Source organism: Bombina bombina, chromosome 3 (assembly GCF_027579735.1).
Source record: "Bombina bombina isolate aBomBom1 chromosome 3, aBomBom1.pri, whole genome shotgun sequence".
Classification (NCBI taxonomy): domain Eukaryota; kingdom Metazoa; phylum Chordata; class Amphibia; order Anura; family Bombinatoridae; genus Bombina; species Bombina bombina.
The window spans coordinates 694,770,294-694,797,353 of NC_069501.1; the positions used below are offsets into that span (position 1 = coordinate 694,770,294).

The 27,060-nt window shown below is 37.6% G+C and overlaps 1 protein-coding gene across 1 annotated transcript in view; it reads right to left on the reverse strand.

Moving 5' to 3' along the window:
* The window catches only part of LOC128652486 (uncharacterized), an 868,114-nt gene that overhangs the window by 159,856 nt on the left and 681,198 nt on the right, over positions 1 to 27,060 (reverse strand). The window contains exons 88-89 of the mRNA XM_053705422.1: positions 7,786 to 7,966; positions 4,701 to 4,792 (exon numbers count right to left, since the gene is read on the reverse strand). Coding sequence (XP_053561397.1) covers positions 4,701 to 4,792; positions 7,786 to 7,966 — 273 coding nt within the window. The remainder of the gene's footprint in view (positions 1 to 4,700; positions 4,793 to 7,785; positions 7,967 to 27,060) is intronic.

Here is a 27,060-nt window from a genome sequence, read left to right on the forward strand (position 1 = left end):
TTGGTATTACATATACGGCGAAGCATACAAGTTACACACGTATATTTTACCCGTCGCTCGCAATTATTACTCCCATAGGCTAACATGGGACCGTGTCGTAAATCGGTATCCAAGATCCAGCGCAAGGACTTACGTGGCGAAAATGGAGAAATCTTACTCCATTCTTACCTCGCCATAAAAGGCAGCCGTAGCAGGCCTTGCGCTGAGTATGGGAGCACCGTAACTCCCGAAAATGCCTGCAAAAATAAACTAACACCTAACGCATGCGCAATGTCTATCTACCTGTCAACCGCAAACCCCCTAAACCGCCATAGCCAACAATGCAATAAACCTAATCAAGTATTAACCCCTAAACCACAACGCAATAAACCTAACCCCTAACCTAACCCCCCATAAATAAACTAAAATGACCTAATTTACAAAATACTAAAATTACTATTAAATATAAAAAAAATGACACTACTTTTAAAATACAAATAAACTAAGTATAAATTAAAGGGGCAGTCTAATCAAAATTCAGGAGTAGACTGTCCCTTTAAGCAAGAATTACAGAAAATAAAAAAATCTAAGATTACAGAAAATAAAAAATAAAATTACAAAATTTTAAATAAATTACACCTAATCCCTATGAAAATAAAAAAGCCCCCTAAAATAAAAACACCCCCTAATCTAATAAACTACCAGTAGCCCTTAAAAGGACATTTTGCAGGGCATTGCCCCAAGATAATCAGCTCTTTTGCACAAAAAATACACACAGCCCCCCATACCAGTAAACCCCCCACCCACCAACCCCCCCAAAAAAAATACTAACACTAAAAACGCTAAACTACCCATTGCCCTGAAAAGGGCATTTGTTGGGCATTGCCCTTAAAAGGGCATTCAGATCTTTTGCTGCCCACCCTATCTAAATAAAATAAATCCCCCAAAAACCCCTTAAAAAACCCTAAGTCTAACCCCCAAGTGGTCCTCACCTATCCTGAAGTTCAGCGGAGAAGGTCCTGTTCCAGGCGGTGAAGTCTTCTTCCAAGCGGCGACCTCTTTTTTTCTTCTTCCAGGAACCAGCTGGCACAGAGCGGAGGGCGGAGTTGAAGACCGGCGACGCTGGAACAGAAGACCGGCGACTCTGGAACTGAAGACCGGTGACCGCGGAGCCATGGAGCGTGGAGGATCCTCTTTATACAATCTCCGCCGTACACTGAATAGGAATTCAAGGTACGCAATTAAAAATGGCGTCCCTTGAATTCCTATTGGCTGATTTGAGCCTTCAAATTCAAATCAGCCAATCGGATGAGAGCTACTGAAATCCTATTGGCTGTTCAAATTAGCCAATAGGATTTCAGTAGCTCTTATCCTATTGGCTGATTTGAACAGGGTTGTCGGTCTAGGGGTTAATACATTTAATATTAGTAATGAGAGGGGGGATTGCGGATATGGGGGTTTTACGTGTCGGGCTTATTTTTGGGAGGCGTGTTAGACTTTTACCGGAGATTTGTTATTTTCTTTACTTTTCTTAGGCGCCAGCAGTTTCTAAAGTGCCGTAAGTCACTGGTGACTCCAGAAATTTGTATTTACGCTCATTTCTGGACATCACTAGTTTATCAGACTTACGGCACTTTCTGAACTGCCGGCGGGGTTTATGTAATACCCCGATGTGCGAGGTGAAATTACGGACGGCGCAGGTTCCCACACTTGCGCCGAAACCTGCGTCGTATATTTGATCGCGCCCATAATGGGCACATATGCTGGCTCTGTCCTGTTTATGTACAATATGGTTTGGCAGACAGCACAATGGCAACATATAGACCTATTTTTAGACATGCTAAAGACTATGCCAGTACATCTTCATGTGAATCATTTCCTCCACCTATAAATATCACAACATGTTTGCTTAATTTTGAAGTTGCTTGTTGCTGGTTCATGCCATTCATCAATATGCAACTAAAGTTTACAATACATTTAAGAGTGTGTGTTTTAAACATTATGGCCTAGATTACAAGTGGAGAACAAAAATATTAGTGCTAATGAATGCTAACACCACTCAAGTTAAATAAATAGCCCTCCTGTTCTTGCACTCATATTTCAAGTTAAAAGATTGCGCTCGAGTGAAAGCCTCAGGCATGTTAACATCTGGAAGTCAGATAAGTTTACTGTTTACTTATAAGTGAAGAACAATGGTATTTCAAGTATTTCTATTTTAAAAACAATAAAAAAGTGTTCACATTGTTTTAAAGGATTATAGTATATGTCAAGGTGTTGGACTGGGAAGGACTCAAAGGGGTATATGCATACACACACACACACACACACACATATATATATATGTATATATATATATATATATATATATGTGTGTGTATTTAATTGTATGTGTGCATATATATATGTGTGCACATACATGTGTGTATATATATATATATATATATATATATATATGTCTGTGTGTATATATATATACACCTTTGAGCCCTTCCCACTTCAACACCTTGTCACTTTTTGTACATTTATATAAATAATAAACTTACATTTTACATTTAATATGTATATATACTTTACTTCAGGTCTCAAGTCGTGCTACCTTTTTAGCACTGTTATGTGTTGCATTCGAGTTTAACATAACTCTCACAATATGAGTGATGTGTAGTGTGACCGCGCTATACATTGAAAGTATAGAACGTGCTAAAGAGATGTAGGCTGCACTAAACATTCTCTGGTAATTATGTTTTACCATAGGCTTGTAATTCCAGATTGCATGGTCCTGCGATCATAAAAGAGTGGCCTGCGCTATTAATAGCACTCCACTTGTTACCTAGGCCTATAGTTTTTCTGCGTTTATTTTAAGAAACAGATGATGGATCTGTATGATTTATTTACAGTGCTTAATTAGAAGTTTCTAAATCATAACATTTCTAAATCATACTGTAACTAATTTGTTTTGTGATCTAAAAGAAGCTAAATACAAAAAAAAATCTATAGAAAATTGGTATTAGATTATCTACATTATACAACTAAAGCTATAAAACATATTCACCTCTTTTGAAGCAAGTGGATGGGCATGCATTATATCATTAATTTTGATTACATACAATGTTTTTGACAATGTTTCCATATGAATTTCTTGATTAACAATAATGATACGTTTTAGAAAAATACATCATAAAATTCAATAATATATTATTAAGGCAGAAGTGGCATTTTGCGATTAACAAATGTCTTAATACCACTTATTAACAAGGTATTGCATGTAGTGGGCTCTATTTAAGACGTTGCAAATGCAGCTTTGGAGCGCCTTTGGCTTCAGGCTCACATGAGTGAGTCTGCAGCTGATAGTTAAAAGGACATATTACTCATATGCTAAATCACTTGAAAGTCATGCCGTATAACTGTAAAAAGCTGACAAGAAAATATCAACTGAACATCTCTATGTTAAAAAGGAAGATAAGTTACATCAACAATTTCTTCAGCTCAGCAGAGTAAGTGCTCTTGTAACAGTTATACCTTAGCTGCTGTCCAGATGCAAGTTGAAAAAAATAAATAAAAACAATAGCCAATCAGCATCAGCAGTGCTGAGGTAATGTTTTGCCTTTGCTGTGATCTCATGAGATTTCACTGAAATCATAAGATTTCATAGAACTTAGTTAAGTGAAAAGGAAAATAACATGACTGTGCTTGCACATGACAAATGCACACTCCCTTGCAAGTCATGGGACAAGCATTCTGACTGGCTGCTTAAAGTCTTTTTACAGTGGGGTGTGAATACTTAGGAAATTTGAGGTAAAATATCTTCCTTTTTTACACAGAGATATTTAGGTTATATTTTCTAATTAGCTTTTTACAGCTATGCTGCATCACTTTCAATTGTTTCAACATTTGATTATCATGTCCATTTAAGAGACAGATTTAAGTGTTCTGACCTAACCGACTAAGCAACATTTAAAGTGACTTTACTAAATCCCACGTGGTGAATGACAGGGGATGGCATTGTACAAGCAGTGGTTTGTGCAATAATAAATGTGTGCAGCATATTGCTACCTGTTAGCCACAATACCGGGCGGGCAGGGGCAGAGATGTCTGCCCTTGTCTATCCGTCTATTAGTAAATGGAGGCCTATGTATTTATTAAAGGGACAGTCAAGTTAAAAAAAACTTTCATGATTTAAATAGGGCATGTAATTTTAAACAACTTTCCAATTTGCTTTTATTACCAATTATGTTTTGTTATTTTGGTATTCTTAGTTGAAAGCTAAACTTAGGAGGTTCATGTGCTAATTTCTTAGACCTTGAAGGCTGCCTAATCTGAAAACATTTTGACAGTTTTTCACCACTAGAGGGCGTTAGTTCATGTGTTTCACATAGATAATATTGAGCTCAGGCACGTGAAGCTCCTAGGAGTCAGCACTGATTGGCTAAAAATGCTATTCTGTCAACAGAAATGAAATAAGGGGGCAGTTTGCAGAGGCTTAGATACAAGGTAATCACAAAGGTAAAAAGTATATTATTATAACTGTGTTGGTTATGCAAAACTGGGGAATGGGTAATAAAGGGATTATCTACATTTCTAAACAACAACAATTCTGGTGTTTACTGTCCCTTTAAGTATTAATCAAACTTCCACTTACAACTTCCTGAATATATTGGTCCTTTAAAATCAAACATATCAAAAAAAATTTGAAAAAGATTGGTTTATAATGTTATTTTACTTACCCTTTTTAACTGAGCGAGAAAGCAATTGGGAATATGTGCTCCAGGCTCAGACATCAGCCAGACACAAAACTGCCTCCCTTCCATCTGTGAATCTGTTCATGACAAAAATAGAAAGACAAAACAATATTGTAAAACTAGAATTATATATAGGTTTTTTGATGCAATTGATTAATTCTCAGAAGGAAAAGCATCGCTCAAAAATAGCACATATCATAATAATCTTTTATATAATTGTGTTGCTCTAAAATCTGTACTGGCCATTCTAGTAAGTATTCAGAATTAGGGATGGGGGAATGTTGTGGAAGTGCAATAAGTTTGGTAGAACTAATAGTCCTGTGGACATTTGTTTGTTAAAATTGAATGTTGATAAGAACTAAAATCTATTAAAATTCGGAAATCAAATGTTACTTTCGTTTTCGAATGTTCATAATTAGATTGAATATTAACATTCGAAATCTTGAATATAACATTTGATTTAGCAAATACTATTCATAAGTTCAATAGTTCATGTAGTAGGAAATTTAGTAAACTGATACATAATAGATATCAATATATTGATTCAAATGTTTCTATTTTAAATATTGCATAATTCAAATATTACATTTAAAGATAACATTAAAAATACTATTACATTAAACAAAGGTTAGAATGTTGTACAAACATTCAAAATTCGAAACAAATGAACTAATGCGTTAAAATTCATTTAATTTTTCGAATGTTGCAAAACATTTGCTCATCCCTATTCAGAATCTAAAACATCCAATTGAATTAAAAACTGGCATCTTGCAAAGTCAAATTCACACACCAGTTATATTTACATAGGGCTAGCTTACAAGTGGAGTTCTAATTAACGCTCTTGCTTAAGTGTTAATAGCGCCAGAATTAAGCTTTTTGTGCTCACCGGGTGGCGCTATTATGAGTTGAAAGTAAGAAAAGCCGAACTTAGAATATTACGTGCGTGTTCACGTATTCCCACATTGAAGTCAATAGAGAAAAAGAAGTGGGGAAAAAACTAACACCTCACTCTCGCGCAAACATATATAAACATATACTGTATATACATACATATCCATCTTTAGACATATACAGTATATATATGTATTTATCTTTATGTTAAAGCCCTTTGCCTGCCTTTTTCTTTTCTAACACCTGAGATCTCATATCTTTGAGCCTTTATAACTTTGTTATTTATAATTGTATTATATAGAGTTATTATAAGTGTAACTGTACTTTGTAATGTATATTTATGTGTTTTGTGCAACTTTTATGTTTTGCAAAACAGTTAACCAGCGCTCTGAAGTTGCGGTAATCATTCTAGCGTAAAGCGCAATTGTGCTCAAGCAACCATGTTTACTTTCAACTTGTAATACCAGCGGTAAGCCCAACCTGTGCACAACCCTGCGATAAACCTCTTATTGCTTGGGCACTCCACTCGTAATTTAGCCCATAATGGTTAATTATTCTAAAAAAAATTGTTTTGACTTTTTTTTTCTGAGTGTAACTACCTCTATCAGATGTCTGGCACGACAGTGAATGTAATAAGATAAATCACTTAAGCACCTTATAATTTAATCAATCTTAACTTAAACTGATATAAAAGTGCAAAAAGAAAATAATTTGTGTTAGAGCATTTTATCATTGCACTATTTCTTTAATATAACTATGTATAAAGGGGTTAAATAGATAACTTATGTTAGATTAAGAGTAGCAATGCATAACTGGGAGCTAGCTGAACACATCTGGTGAGCCAATGGCAAGAGGCACAGGTGCGTAGCCACCAATCACCAGGTAGCTCTTTATAGTGCATTGCTGCTCAATAGCCTATCTTCAGTAGGTATGCTTCTCAACAAAAGATACCTAAATAACTAAACAAAATAAATAATATAAGTATATTGGAAAGTTGTTTAAAATTGCAAGACCTTTTTTAACCAAGAAAGTTTAATTTTGACTTTAATATCCCTTTTATTTTTTATTTATTTTTTACAAAACTGAACATCGAACTCTATAGCCAGTAATTCATATCTTCCTATATCTTAGTGAATACTACCCATAGTTTATTAGCCTACAGGGCAGATTATATACCTGCAGAACAATCTACCAAATAACACATCTAAAGAATCTCCCAGGAATTATAAATGTTGGTGAGTTTCTCAGATGGAATATATACTACTCATAGAATGAGGACAACTTGTAAAAAAGCTGAGGTTTATTGAACACATTTCTGTAATGGTGATCACTAGAAGTAGTTGCATGAAAGTTATTACAACAAAAGCCCAAAAAAACAAATTTAAATTGCAGGTACATTATAATATAGTTTTCACCGTCCTGCTTAAGAACACAGCTCAATGTTCATGTTTCCACTGTGCTGTGAGGAAGAAAATACAATTTAAAAATTCCCTGATGAACCAGTGGAAATAATGTGAGAAAACCCTTTATACCGCAGAGTTATATGAGTGCATACAATGTACAATTCTAATTTTAAGCTTCACACAGTATTATTGTACCTGTATTGTGGTTATCTGAATGTATCTACCATAACTGACCCTAACATATTTTCAGCTGTATAGATAAATACTTTGGGCAAGTCTGTACTTCAACTGACTTTCTATTAACTAACATTCTATTAACATTCTATGAAATGGAAATAAGTTAATCTAAAACCACTGGCTCCATATAAACAAAGCAATTTCTTAAAAAGACACATAACCCTATAATAAAACAATAATAGTAAGGGTATTCGTATATCTGACCCTGCTATTGTTGTTTGTGCATATCTTCCTTAAAAATGTAATGTTGTCAAGTACTCTTGTTTTTTTTTTACTTTAAAAAGCAGTAATTAGAGATCTTGGGTATGGGAGTGCACTATGTCTGTACTTGAGTATGTGCTCTCCTGTCTCAGTACCGAGGTTGCAGATAGGTGAAAAACATGATACATGACCTTAACCACCCTTTTCCAATCCCTCTGTGCATGCATACTTGGTATTGAGATACCTGAAAGACTTGAGTTAAACGTATAATAATTTTTTGTTAGTGTTTACCCTGGCAAGAAGCCAATAAAACGTATCAGCAATGTCTAGAACTTTACCTCTCATCTTCATGGCATACATCAGGCTTTTATGGAGATTCTTTAATACAGACTTCGGTACCAGCTGAATATTCTCTATGATAAGCCACCCGTTTTGATTCATTGTATCATTTAGTGCTGATTTCACATGATCTTCATTGCCATTCTTCATACTTACTATAGACAGATGGATAGCTTTCTCCTACAAATATATATATTTATATATGTGTATTATTTGTAAACCCAACTTATTTAATTTATATTATAGAGCCATGAAAGGAAAAACAAATCTACAATTAGTAATATGATTTATCATGTCATATCTATCTATCTACTGTATCTATCTATCTACTGTATCTATCTATCTACTGTATCTATCTATATACTGTATCTTTCTATCTACTGTATCTATCTATATACTGTATCTATCTATATACTGTATCTATCTATCTACTGTATCTATCTATATATTGTATCTTTCCATCTACTGTATCTATCTATATATATTATCTATCTACTGTATCTATCTAACTAATAATATTATTACTTGATGTACACAAAAAACAAAGGGGTACATCTACTTCACGTGTAACAAATATGACTTGATATGTTGCTGAACTAACAAATCAGAAATAGGACTTGCAGGTTGCATGAAGGTCTAAAGAAGACAAAACACAAATCAGTGTGTGCCAGGGGTAGACCATACAGTATGAGAGTGCTACAAAAAGCAGAACACAGAGCTAAAAAACAAGGGTAAGGCATTGTGCTGATGAACTTCATTGCCAACTATTCATTACTGCCTTCATATTTATATTAAAGCCCTCTTAAAGGGACATTAAAGTCAAAATTAAACTTTTATGATTCAGATAGAATATACAGTTTTAAACAACCTTTAAATTTACAACTATTATCTTATTTAATTGTTCTTTGGATATCCTTTGTTGAAAAGGCTACTACAGTACTACTCAGAGCCAGCTTCCAGTAGTACATTGCTGCTCCTTCAACAAAGGATACAAAGATAGAGAAGCAAATTTAAAAATAGAAGTAAAGTAGAAAGTTGCTTAAAATTATATGTTATGTCTGAATCATGAAAGAAAGATTTAGGCTTTAATGTTCCTGTAACCCTTTCTTAACTTTGTTCAGTTTGAGCTATAGAATATGTTTCTGTCTATGAAAACACCTGTTTTGGACCTGATGCAATACTAACAATTTTAACTGTGTGCCCTTTAAGGGCCATATTACAAGTGGCGCGTTAACAGTAATGCGTGATTAAAAAAGGGTTCATCGCAGGTGTTTGTATGATTTGGGTTTTCTTTCATATTACAAGTTGAAAGTAAGCGTGATCGCTTGAGCACAATTGAAGATAACACGCACGACCTCAGTGCTCTGGTTAACCGTTTCACAAAACACATAAAAAAATACATTAAAAATACATTTACACTCATAATAACCACCTAATAAAAATTATTAAAAAAAAAATATTGCACAAAGAAGTTATAATGGCTCAGGTGCTAGAAAAAAAAGGTTGCAAAAGGGCTTTAACATAGAGATACTTACATATACATGTCTAAATATATATATATGTATGTATATAGATATGTTTATATGTGTGTACATATTTTTGTATTTATAACTGTATATATGTATTTACATATATTTATATAAGTGCTATACTGTGTATTTAGTGTAATAAAGTGTTATACTGTGTATTTAGTGTAAATATTTCACATTCCAATGTTCTACCTATATATAATCATGTATTTATGTATGTATGTGTGTATATATATATATATATATATATATATATATATATATATATATATATATATATATATATATATATCCGCTCTCAGACTGGACTGGGTACACATCCCATGACCCTGCAACATGCTCAGCCCTGGGTGCTCAATGGCACTCACAGGAAGCTGTGCTGTCTCAAGAGTCACAGGCAGTGAACCCCAGACAGGTCTGGGTGCAAGGCTCATAGGGAAAATTACAAAACAAATTAATACAATACAGAGAAAGTCTAGCACTCACTTACAAGCTCTCAGCTAAGATTAAAAACAAAAATGGAAGGGTTAGTTACCGCATATGGCCAAATGGCACAAGCCAGTTAACTGCCTTTGACTCTGGGGACAGCACAGCTTCCTGTAAGTGCCATTGAGCACCCAGGGCTGAGCATGTTGCAGGGTCACGGGATGTGTACCCAGTCCAGTCTGAGAGTGCAGTCCCCTTCCGTGTTTTGTATATGTCTAGGGTGATTACATAAGCCTGTGCACCCGTCACTTGTTCCTAGTTTGATTGTTGGAGAGCATGCATTGTTTGGCTGGTTTAGGGACCCAGGTTTTGGAAGGGATCTTGACGTGGTACCCGGGCTTGTCCCATTTGGCCAGATGCGGTAACTAACCCTTCCATTTTTGCTTTTAATCTTAGCTGAGTGCTTGTAAGTGAGTGCTGGACTTTCTCTGTGTGTTGTATTCATTTGTTTTGCAATTTTCCCTATGGGCCTTGCACCCAGACCTGTCTGGGTTTAAATGCCTGTGACTCTGGGGACAGCACAGCGTCCTGTGAGTGCCATTGAGCTCCCAGGGCTGAGCATGTTGCAGGGTCATAGGATGTGTACCCAGCCAAGTCTGAGAGCGCAGTTCCCTTCCGTGTTTTGTATATGTCTAGGGTGATTAAGTAAGCCTGTGCCCCCTTCACTTGTTCCCAGTTTGTTTGTTGGAGAGCATGCATTGTTTGGCTGGTTTAGGGCCCAGGTTTTGGAAGGGACGTTGACGTGGTACCTGAGATTGCCCCATTTCGCGCCAGATGCGGTTACTAACCCTTCCATTTTTGTGTTTAATCTTAGCTGAGAGAGCTTGTAAGTGAGTGCTGGACTTTCTCTGTGTGATATTTATATATATATATATATATATATATATATATACACACATATACAGGGAGTGCAGGATTATTAGGCAAATGAGTATTTTGACCACATCATCCTCTTTATGCATGTTGTCTTACTCCAAGCTGTATAGGCTCGAAAGCCTACTACCAATTAAGCATATTAGGTGATGTGCATCTCTGTAATGAGAAGGGGTGTGGTCTAATGACATCAACACCCTATATCAGGTGTGCATAATTATTAGGCAACTTCCTTTCCTTTGGCAAAATGGGTCAAAAGAAGGACTTGACAGGCTCAGAAAAGTCAAAAATAGTGAGATATCTTGCAGAGGGATGCAGCACTCTTAAAATTGCAAAGCTTCTGAAGCGTGATCATCGAACAATCAAGCGTTTCATTCAAAATAGTCAACAGGGTCGTAAGAAGCGTGTGGAAAAACCAAGGCGCAAAATAACTGCCCATGAACTGAGAAAAGTCAAGCGTGCAGCTGCCAAGATGCCACTTGCCACCAGTTTGGCCATATTTCAGAGCTGCAACATCACTGGAGTGCCCAAAAGCACAAGGTGTGCAATACTCAGAGACATGGCCAAGGTAAGAAAGGCTGAAAGACGACCACCACTGAACAAGACACACAAGCTGAAACGTCAAGACTGGGCCAAGAAATATCTCAAGACTGATTTTTCTAAGGTTTTATGGACTGATGAAATGAGAGTGAGTCTTGATGGGCCAGATGGATGGGCCCGTGGCTGGATTGGTAAAGGGCAGAGAGCTCCAGTCCGACTCAGACGCCAGCAAGGTGGAGGTGGAGTACTGGTTTGGGCTGGTATCATCAAAGATGAGCTTGTGGGGCCTTTTCGGGTTGAGGATGGAGTCAAGCTCAACTCCCAGTCCTACTGACAGTTTCTGGAAGACACCTTCTTCAAGCAGTGGTACAGGAAGAAGTCTGCATCCTTCAAGAAAAACATGATTTTCATGCAGGACAATGCTCCATCACACGCGTCCAAGTACTCCACAGCGTGGCTGGCAAGAAAGGGTATAAAAGAAGAAAATCTAATGACATGGCCTCCTTGTTCACCTGATCTGAACCCCATTGAGAACCTGTGGTCCATCATCAAATGTGAGATTTACAAGGAGGGAAAACAGTACACCTCTCTGAACAGTGTCTGGGAGGCTGTGGTTGCTGCTGCACGCAATGTTGATGGTGAACAGATCAAAACACTGACAGAATCCATGGATGGCAGGCTTTTGAGTGTCCTTGCAAAGAAAGGTGGCTATATTGGTCACTGATTTGTTTTTGTTTTGTTTTTGAATGTCAGAAATGTATATTTGTGAATGTTGAGATGTTATATTGGTTTCACTGGTAAAAATAAATAATTGAAATGGGTATATATTTGTTTTTTGTTAAGTTGCCTAATAATTATGCACAGTAATAGTCACCTGCACACACAGATATCCCCCTAAAATAGCTATATCTAAAAACAAACTAAAAACTACTTCCAAAACTATTCAGCTTTGATATTAATGAGTTTTTTGGGTTCATTGAGAACATGGTTGTTGTTCAATAATAAAATTAATCCTCAAAAATACAACTTGCCTAATAATTCTGCACTCCCTGTATATATATATATATATATATATGTATGCGTTGATTGGAGTAGCCGTGTTAGTCCAGAGATTTAGATATCAAAATAACAAGAGTATTGCATTGAGCAATGATACTTTTTTTATTGGACTAACTATACATTTATAAGTTGACAAGCTTTCGGAAGAGTTCCTTCCTTTATCAAGTCTAAAGCAATACTGCAAAAAAAGTATCATTGCTCAATGCAATACTCTTGTTATTTTGATATATATGTATAGATATATATTGTATCAAAATATTATATATATATATATATATATATATATATATATATATAAAAATAAATAGAACATATTTTTCTATGTGAAGAACATTGGAATGTGAAATATTCATATTTAAATGTTGAGTTAGCACACTATTATTATTATTATACTTTATTTATTAAGCGCCAACATATTCCGCTGTCCATGGATACAATTCATTTAAATAAAACAATACAAGACTTGTAAGATACAGGACAACATTTACAAACACATACAGGAGGGATTGAGGGCCCTATTCCCGTGGGAACTTACAACACTAGAGAATATGCAATTATATTTGCTGCATTGACTTCTATGGGGTAATGCGTTATTGCTGCAATATTCTAAGTATGGCTTTCTATGTATGACAGGTTAGCGTGTGAGTGAAAACAGTTTATTTTCAACTTGTAATACAAACACAACCCGATCTGCGCAAAAAGCTGACTTCTGGCGCAGTTAATGCGGGAGCGTTAAATAACACTCCACTTGTAATCTGGCTCTAAATAGGTCATGGGGAGAATACTGGAGTGGGTATATTACAGCAAGAATACAGTTAATGTAGAGAAAGAAAATATGGGTTACGTGTTCAGCATTTCTTTTTTCAAATTATGGACCACTTTTTAAATGCTATATATATCTGTGTGTGTGTGTGTGTGCATGTGTGTGTGTGTGAATGTGTGTGTGCATGAATATGTGTGTGTGAATATGTGGTTGTTAGTGAATGTGTGTGTATGTATGTGTATGTGTGTGTATGTGTGTGTGTGTATTGTTTGTGTCAATGTGTGTGTATGTGTATGTCTGTATATGTGTGTGTGTGTGTGTGAATGTGTGTGTGTAGAGAAAGAAAATATGGGTTACGTGTTCAGCTTTTCTTTTTTCAAATTAAGGGCCACTTTTTAAATGCTATATATATCTCTGTGTGTGTGTGTGTGTGTGAATGTGTGTGTGCATGAATGAGTGTGTGCATGAATGTGTGTGTATGTATTTGTGTGTGTGAATGTGTGTGTGTGTATGTCTGTATGTGTGTGTGTATTGTATGCATGTGTGTGTGTGTGTGTGTGTGTGTGTGAATGTGTGTGTGTGTGTGTGTGTGAATGTGTGTGTGTGTGTGTGTGTGAATGTGTGTGTGTGTGTGTGTGTATATATGTGTGTGTGTGTGTGTGTATACACATACATAAATACTGTACTTAATCAAAAAGATTGTTTTGTCTTACACAAATACTGGCGTTGTAATGTGTTACATTACAGACACACACACACATATCATCAGCCCCAATTACCCATCTCTTACATATTTAATAATACAGAATTGATGCTTAAAAATTCCTTCTTGGTTCAAACACATCCAGTAGATATATATACATATATATATATATATACAGGTGGCCCTCATTTTACAACGGTTCAACTTACACCGTTTCAGAATAACAACCTTTTTTTCCAGTCATGTGACTGCTATTGAAAAGCATTGAGAAGCAGTGCATTTATTAAAATAGCCAGTAAGTGGAGCTGTCCGCTTGTGTTGCAGGAAAGCCAAGCAAGCTGAAACTGAATTAATCAGTTTAACTAGACCTGAGCTATCGAGCAGATTTCAAAGGAACACGATCTTCCTGTCTATAAATCAGTCCAGATTGGAATGCATAGAAAGAACTGTTTGCAGAAAAATGTAAGTGAAGTCTGTGTTGTGTGATTATTTTATTAGGTTTATAATGCTGTTTAGCAAATGTTTTTGTTCATTTAAGTTATATTTATATATTCTGTGTTGTGTGATTATTTTATTAGGTTTATAATGCTGTTTAGCATTTAAAGTCTTCATTTCAAAGCTTTAAAAATAATGTATTAGGTGTTACTTATGACAATTTTGAGAGGGGCCTGGAACCTATCTCCCTCACTTCCCATTGACTTACATTATAAACTGGGTTTCAATTTACAACGGTTTCGATTTACAACCATTCCTTCTGGAACCTAACCCCGGCGTAAACCGAGGGCTACCTGTATATATATATATACACAGAGTACTTCAGAGCCAGTGCCTGATTGAGCCCCTGAGCCTTAGGTTGGACAAGCCGGCACTAAAGCTTGAGATAAGCTCAGTATAATAATGGCTTTTCTGTCATTTAAAGCTGGATGCTTTGTCTCTTCAGTACAAAACTGCACCTTTACTCAGGGTTTATATTAGAAAGTGAGCAATTGCAGACAAATAATTTAGTTTAAGGCTTATTTGCTTAGAGCAGCTTCTCAGAAAAGATTGACAAGCACTTACATCAACACAGTCTGTTCTGCATAAAGCTGTTATCTCAATCAAGTGTGCATTGTATGAAGCATTAGATACTGGCTGGGGATGCAAAGCAAAAAATAAATGATACAAGACAGCGGAGATAAACAGGAAGCTTTCTCTCCTGCTGCTTCCCAGCAAGTTGCCGTCTACAGAACACTTATAATAAATTTGTCTTGCATTGATTTACACAAAGAGAATTCATAATTTTGGAATGACATAATAAATGATGAAGTCTCATAACTTAATATACATATGATTCCTTTTCAACATTATAAAAAAAATCTCAATCATACAAAAGGCAAGTTAGTTTTAAGAATGCTTGCAAATGAGAATGAATAGCTGCATTTTAATTCCTATTTTAGATTTTTTTAAATAAAAGGCACATTTGCATGTTAAATGGACAATCTTTCATATTTGTACAGTGTAATGTGTCAATGAAACATTTTAAATAAACTTATGATTACATTTTAAGAGAACTAGGCAGATGTTTACAAAAATGTAGTTAAAGGGAAAGTCTATTTAAAATAAAACTTTCATGATTCAGATAGAGCAGGCTATTTTATGCAAATTTCTAATTTACTCCTATTATAAATTTTTCTTTGTTCACTTTGTATCTTTATTTGAAAAAGCAAGAATGTAAGCTTAAGACCATTTTTGGTTCAGAACCTGGGTAGCGCTTGCTGATTGGTGAATTTTACCTAGACTATCCCTTTAAAGATTAACATTTAAAAGTTGTGCATTTTACAAGACATTGAAGAGTTTGGAATGTATTAACATTTTGCTTTGAATTCTCAATGTACATTAAAGAGGATCCTGAAATGTAAAACATAGTGCACGTCATATTTTTTATATATTTTAATGTATTGATGGAGTCTGCACAAAGCAAAACTTGAAACAGTAAACGCTATGATTTAAGCCAGTTATTATGTTCTCATCCCTTCTACTCAAACGTTGTAAGTGGGAGGTATGTAGAAAAAGTTTGTTACCATGTAAAATAAGAAAATGTATGCTTACCTGATAAATGTATTTCTTTTTGACACGATGAGTTCACGGATCATCTTAATTACTAATGGAATATTCACCTCCTGGTCAGCAGGAGGCGGCAAAGAGCACCACAGCAAAGCTATTAAATAGCTCCTCCCTTCCCTCCCACTCCAGTCATTCAACCGAAGTTAGGAAGAGAAAGGAAAAGCCAAGGTGCAGAGATGTCTGAAGTTTACAATAGCTCACAACCTGTATAAAAGAACAGGGTGGGCCTTGGACTCATCGTGTCAAAAAAGAAATAAATTTATCAGGTAAGCATAAATTTTCTTTTCCTTTTTAAGACACGATGAGTCCACTGATCATCATAATTACTAATTGGATTCAATACCCAAGCTAGAGTACACAGATGATACGGGAGGGACAAGACAGGGAACCTAAACGGAAGGCACCACTGCTTGAAGAACCTTTCTCCCAAAAGCGGCCTCAGCTGAGGCAAAAGTGTCAAATTTGTAGAACTTTGAAAAAGTGTGAAGAGAGGACCAAGTCGCAGCCTTGCAAATCTGTTCTACAGAAGCTTAATTTTTGAACGCCCATGAGGAAGCAACAGCCCTCGTGGAATGAACTGTAACTCTTCCGGGAGGCTGCTGTCCAGCAGTCTCATATGCAAAACATATGATACTCTTCAGCCAAAAAGAAAGAGAAGTAGCCGTAGCTTTCTGTCCCTTGCATTTTCCTGAGAAATCCACAAACAAAGAAGAAGATTGACGACAGTCCTTAGTCGCCTGCAGGTAAAACTTTAAAGCACGGACCACGTCCAAATTGTGCAGAAGTCTTTCCTTCTGAGAAGAAGGATTAGGACACAAGGAAGGAACAACAATCTCCTGATTAATGTTCCGATCATAAACAACCTTAGGAAGAAATCCTAATTTAGTATGTAAAACTACCTTATCTGAATGGAAAATAGGATAAGGAGACTCATACTGTAATGCCGAGAGCTCTGACACTCTCCGAGCAGAAGAAATAGCAACAAGAAATAAAACTTTCCAAGATAACAACTTAATATCTAAGGAATGCATCGGCTCAAACGGAGCCCCTTGAAGAACTCTGAGAAATAAATTCAGACTCCATGGAGGAGTAACTGGTTTGAACACAGGCCTGATCCTGACCAAGGCCTGAAAAAATGATTGTACATCTGGGACATCTGCCAGACGTTAGTGTAACAAAATAGATAAAGACAGAGATTTGACCCTTTAGGGAACTTGACGATAAACCTTTCTCCAAACCCTCTTGGAGAAAAGACAAAATTCTAGGAATCCCAACTCTACTCCATGAGTAGCCCATGGATTCACACCAATAGAGATATTTACGCCATATCTTATGATACATTTTTCTAGTGACAGGCTTACGAGCCTGAATCATGGTCTCAATGACCAAGTCAGAAAAACCCCGCTTGGATAAAAAAGCTGGAGAACACTTCCGGATGTAGTTCCCACTCCCCCGGATGAAAGGTCTGCCTGCTCAGGAAATCCGCCTCCCAGTTGTCCACCCCTGGGATGTGGATCGCCGACAGGCAGCAAGAATGGGCCTCCGCCCACTGAATTATTTTGGATACCTCTGTCATCGCTAAGGAACTCTGCGTTCCTCCCTGATGATTGATGTAAGCCACTTGCGTTATTTTGTTTGACTTGAAATTGATAAACTGGACCGAGGCTAACTGAGGCCAGGCCAGAAGAACATTGAAGATCGCTCTTAGCTCCAGAATGTTTATAGGAGAACAGACTCTGGCTGAGTCCAAACCCCCTGAGCCCTTAGGGAGCCCCAGACTGCTCCCCACCCTAGAAGGCTGGCGTCTGTTGTCACAATTACCCAGGATGGTCTGCAAAAGCAGGTTCCCTGGGAGAGATGATCCAGAGACAACCACCATTGAAGAGAATCCCTTGTCTCCTGCTCCAGTAGTATTCGAGGAGACAAATCGGTATAATCTCCGATCCATTGCCTGAGCATGCTTAACTTCAGAGGTCTGAGATGGAACCGAGCAAACGGGATGATGTCCGCCACCATCAGCCAGATTACCTCCATGCACTGAGCCACTGAAGGCCGAGGAGTGGACTGAATGACTAGACAAGTATCGATAATCTCTGATTTCCTGACATTCTGTCAGAAAAATCTTCATTGATATGGAATCTATTATGGTTCCCAAGAAAGTTACCCTTGTGCTTGGGACTAAGGAACTCTATTCCAAATTTACCTAACACCCGTGAGATCGCGGGAAGGATAACACCATGTTTTGCTTGATGCAAGGATGGCGCCTGGACTAGGATGTCTTCCAGATAGGGCGCCACTGCAATGCCCCGTAACCGAAGCACCGCCAACAGTGATCCCAGAGCCTTTTGTGAAAACTCTGAGAGCTGTGGCAAGACCGAAAGGAAGAGCCATGAACTGGAAGCGTTTGTCAAGAAAGGCAAACCTTAGAACTTGAGACGATTCTTGTGAATGGCATGTGAAGGTACGGGTCCTTTAAACCCACTGTTGTCATAAATTGGAATGGAACGAATAGTTTCCATCTTGAAGGACAGTACCCTAAGAAATTTGTTTAGACTCTTGAAAGCTAAAAAGTGGTCTGAAGGTCCCCTCTTTTTTGGGAACCACAAACCGATTGGGATAAAAAACCCAGACCCTGTACCTGTACTTGAACTGGAACAATCACTCCCAGGTCTGAGAGGTCTCCTACGCAGTGTAAGAACGCCTCTCATTTTGTCTGATCTGCAGATAATCTTGAAAGCAGAAACCTGTCTTTAAGGAGGAAAACTTCTGACCTTTAATTTGTATCCCTGGGACACTATTTTCTATTGCCCAGGGATACTGAACATCTCGAACCCAAGCCTGAGCGAAGACGGAAAGTCTGCCCCTTACAAGATCCGGTCCCGGATCTGGGGCATGTCCTTCATGCTGTCTTTGATTCAACAGCAGGCTATTTGGATTTTTTTTGTTGTTGAAATTTTTTAAATTTCAAAAGAGATTATTTCCGTCAAACCAGGTCCCAACAAGGTCTTCCCCTTGTAAGGAATCACTAAAAGATTAGACTTAGAGCATACATCCATAGAACAAGGCTCTAACCATAAGGCTCTGTGAGCTGGAACAGAGAAACCTGAAACCTATGCTCCCAGTTTGATAACCTGAAGGGAAGAATTTGAAATAAAGGAATTAGCCAATTTGAAAGCTTTTATCCTATTCTGGATTTTATCCAGGGGAGTTTCTGACATAGTAGCATCAGACAACGCATCAAACCAATAAGCCATCGCACTAGTGACGGTAGCAAAGTACACAGCAGGTTGCCATTGTAAGCCCTGGTGTACATCCCTTTTCTAATTTTTGTCCATAGGACCTTTGAAAAACCCAACTATCCTCTAAGGGTATAGTAGTTCTTTTAGCTAAGCTGGAAACTACTCCTTCCACCCTAGGGAATGTTTGCCCAGCCTCCTTAGCTGAGTCGGCTATGGGAAACATCTTTTTAAATATAGGGAATGTTTCTTCCATTCCTTATAACTTACTGGACGCACTAGTATAGATTACACCGGTAGTGTCGGAGTCGCCCAGGGTAGCTAAAACCTCCTAAAGTAACAAATGGAGGTGTTCAAGCTAAAAAACTGAAAGAAAAACAACCTCAGGATCAACTAAAGATATTACTTCATCTGAGTCTGAGAATTCTCTCAGATAATCCCTAAGTATCTTCCGCTTTCAGGTAACAGGGAAGAACCATTCGGAATAGCAACTACTGAATCAATCACCTTAAATGATTGAAAAATAATTCCTCTAGTAATGTTTTCTACCACGTGGGAAAAACATACAATGCATGAAATGCAGAGTAACTCCGTGTGGAGTGTGAGAGGAAGCGCAGGGCACTGCATGTGGGCCATAACATTTTGTGGGACACTATAGGAAAAATTTGTAGCATAGATTAACCATTGTCAACAGACTCCTAAACAGCAAACGCCTTAAAAGAAGTAGGTTCAGAAAAGAGTGACATTTTTTAACAAAAATTGACACATAAAAAACGTTACTGTCTCTTTAAATTTTAAAAAGTAACTCTTTATTTTTTGTGTGCTCTTGTTCCATCCTAAGTCACAAAGGATGAATTAAACAAATAAACAGCTGAAATTCTTTTAATAAAAATTAACAGATAAAAAACATTACTGTCTCTTTAAATTTTAAACTTTTTATTTTTTTGTGCAGAAATGAGTTAGATTAGCACGCAAATATTGTAGCACCTACTTACACCTCAGTTAAATCTTGCTGAGGTGCCCATCTGTCCATCAGTAGCTAATAATTAAATGCAATAAAACTCATTCAATACTTAGAAACTTCATGTTCCTAAAAACATAACTTAGTTCCTAAACAGATCCGGAGCGCAGCTGTAGCGCTATCCGGACCCACATATATGAGAGCACAAAGTACTGTGCTAGAAAAGAATAACAGCTCTACCTTCCGAAGAACGGAATAAATGAAACGAGTGCAGCCTAAGTCGGCCTCAAACATAGCTCCGCCCCTTGTGGGCGTGATAACACTCAATCTCTGAGTCCTATTATAGTAGTGCCTAGAGATTGAAAATTGAGCCGCTCAAAAACGGCGCCAAACATAACCCCGCCCGTCGTGGGTGTTACAACACACGATTTCCCGGTCGCCAATATTATTTTTAGAGATAGGCCACGGGAGATAACTGAACCCTTCATTGTGAACCTGGGGGCAAATAGTAATACCGTATGTTAGGAAGTATACCAAACAATCACCTCTCCTGAGCCCTTTTATATCCAGCTTGGTCCAAGTGATTAAACACTTACACCTAGATTACGAGTCTTGCGTTAGCTTTAAAAAGCAGCGTTGAGAGGTCCCAACGCTGCTTTTTTCCTAACGCTGGTATTACGAGTCTTGAAATGACAGGTGTACCGCTCACTTTTTTGGCTACACTCGAAAATACCGCAAATCCACTTACGCCAATTGCGTATCCTATATTTTCAATGGGACTTGCATAACGCCGGTATTAAGAGTCTGCTCTTGTCAAGGAGCGCATTTAAAAGTCAGTAGTTAAGAGTTTTATGGTCTAACGCCGTAGTATAAAACTCTTAACTAAAGTGCTAAAAAGTACACTAACACCCATAAACTACCTATTAACCCCTAAACCGAGGTCCCCCCCCCCTCCACATCGCAAACACTAAAAAAATATTTGTAACCCCTAATCTGCCGAACCGGACATCGCCGCAACTATAAAATATTTATTAACCCCTAAACCGCCGCCCTCCCGCATTGCAAACACTAGTTAAATTTTATTAACCCCTAATCTGCCGTCCCTAACATCGCCGACACCTACCTACATTTATTAACCCCTAATCTGCCTCCCCCAGCGTCGTCGCCAATAGGATTTGCATCAGCCAATAGGATTTTTTCCTACCTTAATTCCGATTGGCTGATAGAATTCTATCAGCCAATCGGAATTCAAGGGACGCTATCTTGGATGACGTCATTTAAAGGAACCTTCATTCTTCAGTTGGACTTCATTGGAAGAGGATGCTCCGCGTCGGATGTCTTGAAGATGGACCCGCTCCGCGCCGGATGAATGAAGATAGAAGATGCCGCCTGGATGAAGACTTCTGACGTCTGGAGGACCTCTTCTGGCTGGCTTCGATGAAGACTTCTGCCCGTCTGGAGGACCACTTTGTCCTGCTTCGTTGAGGACTTTGGCCCGGCTGGGTGAAGAGAGACTTCTCAAGGTAGGGTGATCTTCAAGGGGTTAGTGTTAGGTTTTATTAAGGGGGGATTGGGTGGGTTTTAGAGTAGGGTTGGGTGTGTGGGTGTTGGGTTTTAATGTTGAGGGGGTATTGTACTTTTTTTACAGGTAATAGAGCTGATTACTTTGGGGCAATGCCCCGCAAAAGGCCTTTTTAAGGGCTATTTGTAATTTAGTATAGGGTAGGGCTTTTTATTATTTTGGGGGCCTTTTTTATTTTATTAGGGGGATTAGATTAGGTGTAATTAGTTTAAAAAACTTGTAATTATTTTATTATTTTCTGTAATTTAGTGGGGGGGTTTCGTACTTTAGATAATTTTTTTCAATTGTATTTAATTGTAGTTAGTTTAGGTAATTAATTTAATTATAGTGTAGTGTTAGGTGTAATTGTAACTTAGGTTAGGATTTATTTTACAGGTAAATTTGACTTTATTTTAACTAGGAAGCTATTAAATTGTTAATAACTATTTAATAACTATTGTACCTAGTTAAAATAATTATAAAGTTGCCTGTAAAATAAAAAGAAACCCTAAGATAGCTACAATGTAACTATTAGTTATATTGTAGCTATTTTAGGGTTTATTTTATAGGTAAGTATTTAGTTTTAAAGGAATAATTTAGTGAATGATAGTTATTTTATTTAGATTTATTTAAATTATATTTAAGTTAGGGGGGGTGTTAGGGTTAGGGTTAGACTTAGATTTAGGGGTTAATAAATTTAATATAATGGCGGCGACTTTGGGGGCGGCAGATTAGGGGTTAATAAGTGTAGGTAGGTTGCGGCGACATTGGGGTGGCAGATTAGGGGTTAATAAATATAATGTAGGTTTTGGCAATGTTGGGGGCAGCAGATTAGGGGTTCATAAGTATAATGTAGGTAGCGGCGGTGTCCGGAGCGGCAGATTAGGGGTTAATAATATAATGCAGGTGTCGGCGATGTCAGGGGCGGCAGATTAGGGGTTAATAAGTGTAAGATTAGGGGTGTTTAGACTCGGGGTTCATGTTAGGGTGTTAGGTGTAGACATAAAAAGTATTTCCCCATAGGAATCAATGGGGCTGCGTTAGGAGCTTTACGCAGCTTTTTTGCAGGTGAGGGAAAACTGCTCGTTAGCACCGCAAAGCCTTACCGACAAAACTCGTAATCTAGGCGTGTGTCTATACTTTCTCTGTCCTGAATCCTTTCTTCAGACCCAGAATAAAAAAGTCAGCACTTACCTTTAAAATCTGCCCGACAGCAGGGCAGCTCAGCAGGTTTAAGAGGTCCTCTCCCTCCCATAGCCCTGTGGATAAAGATAAAGCCTGAGTCATCTTACTTAGGCTATCAGGATTAGGGCATCAATGTATGGGAGGCGCAGTGAGAATTATGTCCCACAAGTTCCCATTGCTCTAAAGCCACCAAAGCTCTACTGAAGAGACTGATATGGACTACGGCTACACCCTAGAACAAAGCAGTACAATCTTGCACTACTTTAAAAATAATAAACCCTTGATTGAAGAATCTATACTAACACCTCACTTTACCTCACTTTACCACATCCTATCACTAACGTAGGCAAAGAGAATGACTGGAGTGGGAGGGAAGGGAGGAGCTATTTAACAGCTTTGCTGTGGTGCTCTTTGCCTCCTCCTGCTGACCAGGAGGTGAATATCCCATTAGTAATTAAGATGATCCGTGGACTCATCGTGTCTTAAAAAAGAAATTAAACTAGATGAGAGCACAATTACCTTTTGGAAAATAACAAAATGTAGGGTTGATATGCTTAGTGGTTGAGATAAGGTTTCAGCACACTGACAGATAGGGCTGCCCCCTCTGCCATGTTTTCCTGGACACTTATGAGTTACACATGCTGCAGGGTGTGCAGGGAGGGATATGAATAGTGCTATCCAGGATCACTATTTGTGTGCTGTCCAGGGATGCAATTCATGTTCAAACCCTGCAGCATGTGTAACTCATAGGTGTCCAGGAAAACATGGCCAAGATGGCAACCTTATTCACAGTCTTTCCTTAGGCAGCAGTAAGAAAATGAGGCAGAGGCACATTTTATAATGTATAAGGTATGCTACACAAAAAGTTACATACTAAGGACTATATTACAAGTGAAGCACAATACATACCACTTTTTGTGATTGAGCAATGTTAATGCACAACAGCGCAACATTTTTGAGTCCACTTGTAATCTAAGCCTTAGTATTTAACTTTCTCTTGAGCAATAGTCTAATTCACGTTAATATCTGCATGTTGGATAGAGCTGGTTTGTTAAATCCCTCACATGGTAGACAATTATGGGGGCACGCAGTAAAATTTATGTCAGATAACGCTTGAGCACTAAGCCGATGGAAAGCAAAAAATCCATTCAGATATCAGCAACTTTTGTGCTATACTATTTCAATGAAACTTAAGCATAAAACACTTCATGCATACCTACATAAACATACAGGCATATACTGTATTTATACACACATACACCTTTAAAGACTTCTCAGTCCTGCCCCTTTTCATATAATATATCTATCTAATTCTGCTACAAAACCTTCTTTTCAATAATAAAATGTTGCATTGCACACTGAAATGTGTGTGTGTGTTTGCTTAAGTGTCTGTATGTGTTTGTGCGTGCTTATATATATGTGTGCATGTATTGCATATGCATATGTTTGTGCATGCGTATGTATATGTGAGTGTGTGTATTTATATGTGTGTTATATGTGCATGTGCATATGTTTGTGCGTGCCTGTATTTGTATGTATATGTGTTTGTATGTGCATATTTTTGTGTGTGTGCGTAATAATATGCGCGTTTGTGTTTATATGTGCATGTGCAGATGTTTGTGCGTACATGTGTATATGTGTGTGCATGTGCATATGTTTGTGTGCGTTTATTTATATGTGTGTTTGTATGTGCATGTGCAGATCTTTGTGCATGCATATGTATGTGTGTGTGTGTGCGCATGTGCATATGTTTGTACGTGCATGCATATGTATTTGCGCGTGTGTGCGTATTTATATGTGTGTATGTGTTTGTATGTGCATGTGCAGATCTTTGTGCATGCCTGATTTTGAATTTACATGTGTGTATGTGTTTGTGCGTGCATTTGCATACATGTGTGTGTGTGTGTATATATATATATATATATATATACATACATATATACATATATATGTATGTGTAACATTCTTGGGTACTATTTCTTAAAACAAGAGCAACAGGTAAAAGTAGGAAATTAAATGGACAATAAATAACTTGAAATTTGTATATAAAAAGTTTATTTAGGCATAATGAAACTACTCTGCAATATATTGTCATTATATATTTTGCCCCTTTTCATGTAATTTAGCTGGAACTTGAAATGTACTGCTACTAATATTATGACCGAGGTTAGCCTGGTAGTCTGCTGACCAAAGCCCAAAGTGGCTCCTCCAAATAAAGCAAATTATGGGTATAGTTTGGCTAGTGAAAATTAATTACAGAAAAAAGGATCTTAATTTGTTTTAAAAACAATAAGACTGGGCTGATATGTTTATCTATAGCAACACAACAGAAATGTCTTTAATTACTAGCGGCTAGATTTAGAGTTTTGTCGGTAACGACCCGCGTAGCTAACGCTGGCTTTTTTCTGGCCGCACCTTTTAAATAACTCTGGTATTGAGAGTCCACAGAATGGCTGCGTTAGGCTCCAAAAAAGGAGAGTAGAGCATATTTAACGCAACTTCAACTCTCGATACCAGAGTTGCTTACGGACGCGGCCAGCCTCAAAAACGTGCTCGTGCACGATTCCCCCATAGGAAACAATGGGGCTGTTTGAGCTGAAAAAAAACCTAACACCTGCAAAAAAGCCGCGTTCAGCTCCTAACGCAGCCCCATTGTTTGCTATGGGGAAACACTTCCTACGTCTGCACATAACACTCTAACATGTACCCCGAGTCTAAACATCCCTAACCTTACACTTATTAACCCCTATTCTGCCGCCCCCGCTATCGCTGACCCCTGCATATTATTATTAACCCCTAATCTGCCGCTCCGTAAACCGCCGCTACTTACATTATCCCTATGTACCCCTAATCTGCTGTCCCTAACACCGCCGACCCCTATATTATATTTATTAACCCCTAATCTGCCCCTCACAATGTCACCTCCACCTGCCTACAGTTATTAACCCCTAATCTGCTGACCGGACCGCACCGCTATTATAATAAAGTTATTAACCCCCTCATTCCTGCCTCAATAACCCTATAATAAATAGTATTAACCCCTAATCTGCCCTCCCTAACATCGCCGACAGCTAACTTCAAACATTAACCCCTAATCTGCCGACTGGAGCTCACCGCTATTCTAATAAATGTATTAACCCCTAAAGCTAAGTCTAACCCTAACACTAACACCCCCCTAACTTAAATATAATTTAAATCTAACGAAATAAATTAACTCTTATTAAATAAATTAATCCTATTTAAAGCTAAATACTTACCTGTAAAATAAATCCTAATATAGCTACAATATAAATTATAATTATATTATAGCTATTTTAGGATTTATATTTATTTTACAGGTAACTTTGTATTTATTTTAACCAGGTACAATAGATATTAAATAGTTAAGAACTATTTAATAGCTAAAATAGTTAAAATAATTACAAAATTACCTGTAAAATAAATCCTAACCTAAGTTACAATTAAACCTAACACTACACTATCAATAAATTAATTAAATAAAATACCTACAATTACCTACAATTAAACCTAACACTACACTATCAATACATTAATTAAATACAATATCTACAAATAAATACAATGAAATAAACTAACTAAAGTACAAAAAATAAAAAAGAACTAAGTTACAAAAATAAAAAAATATTTACAAACATCAGAAAAATATTACAACAATTTTAAACTAATTACACCTACTCTAAGCCCCCTAATAAAATAACAAAGACCCCCAAAATAAAAAAATGCCCTACCCTATTCTAAATTACTAAAGTTCAAAGCTCTTTTACCTTACCAGCCCTGAACAGGGCCCTTTGCGGGGCATGCCCCAAAGAATTCAGCTCTTTTGCCTGTAAAAAAAACACATACAATACCCCCCCAACATTACAACCCACCACCCACATACCCCTAATATAACCCAAACCCCCCTTAAATAAACCTAACACTAAGCCCCTGAAGATCTTCCTACCTTATCTTCACCATACCAGGTTCACCGATCGATCCAGAAGAGCTCCTCCTATGTCCTGATCCAAGCCCAAGCAGGGGGCTGAAGATGTCCATGATCCGGCTGAAGTCATCATCCAAGCGGGAGCTGAAGAGGTCCATGATCCGGCTGAAGTCATCATCCAAGCGGGAGCTGAAGAGGTCCATGATCCGGCTGAAGTCATCATCCAAGCGGGAGCTGAAGAGGTCCATGATCCGGCTGAAGTCTTCTATCAACGGCATCTTCAATCTTCTTTCTTACGGATCCATCTTGCAGATCTCCGACGTGGAACATCC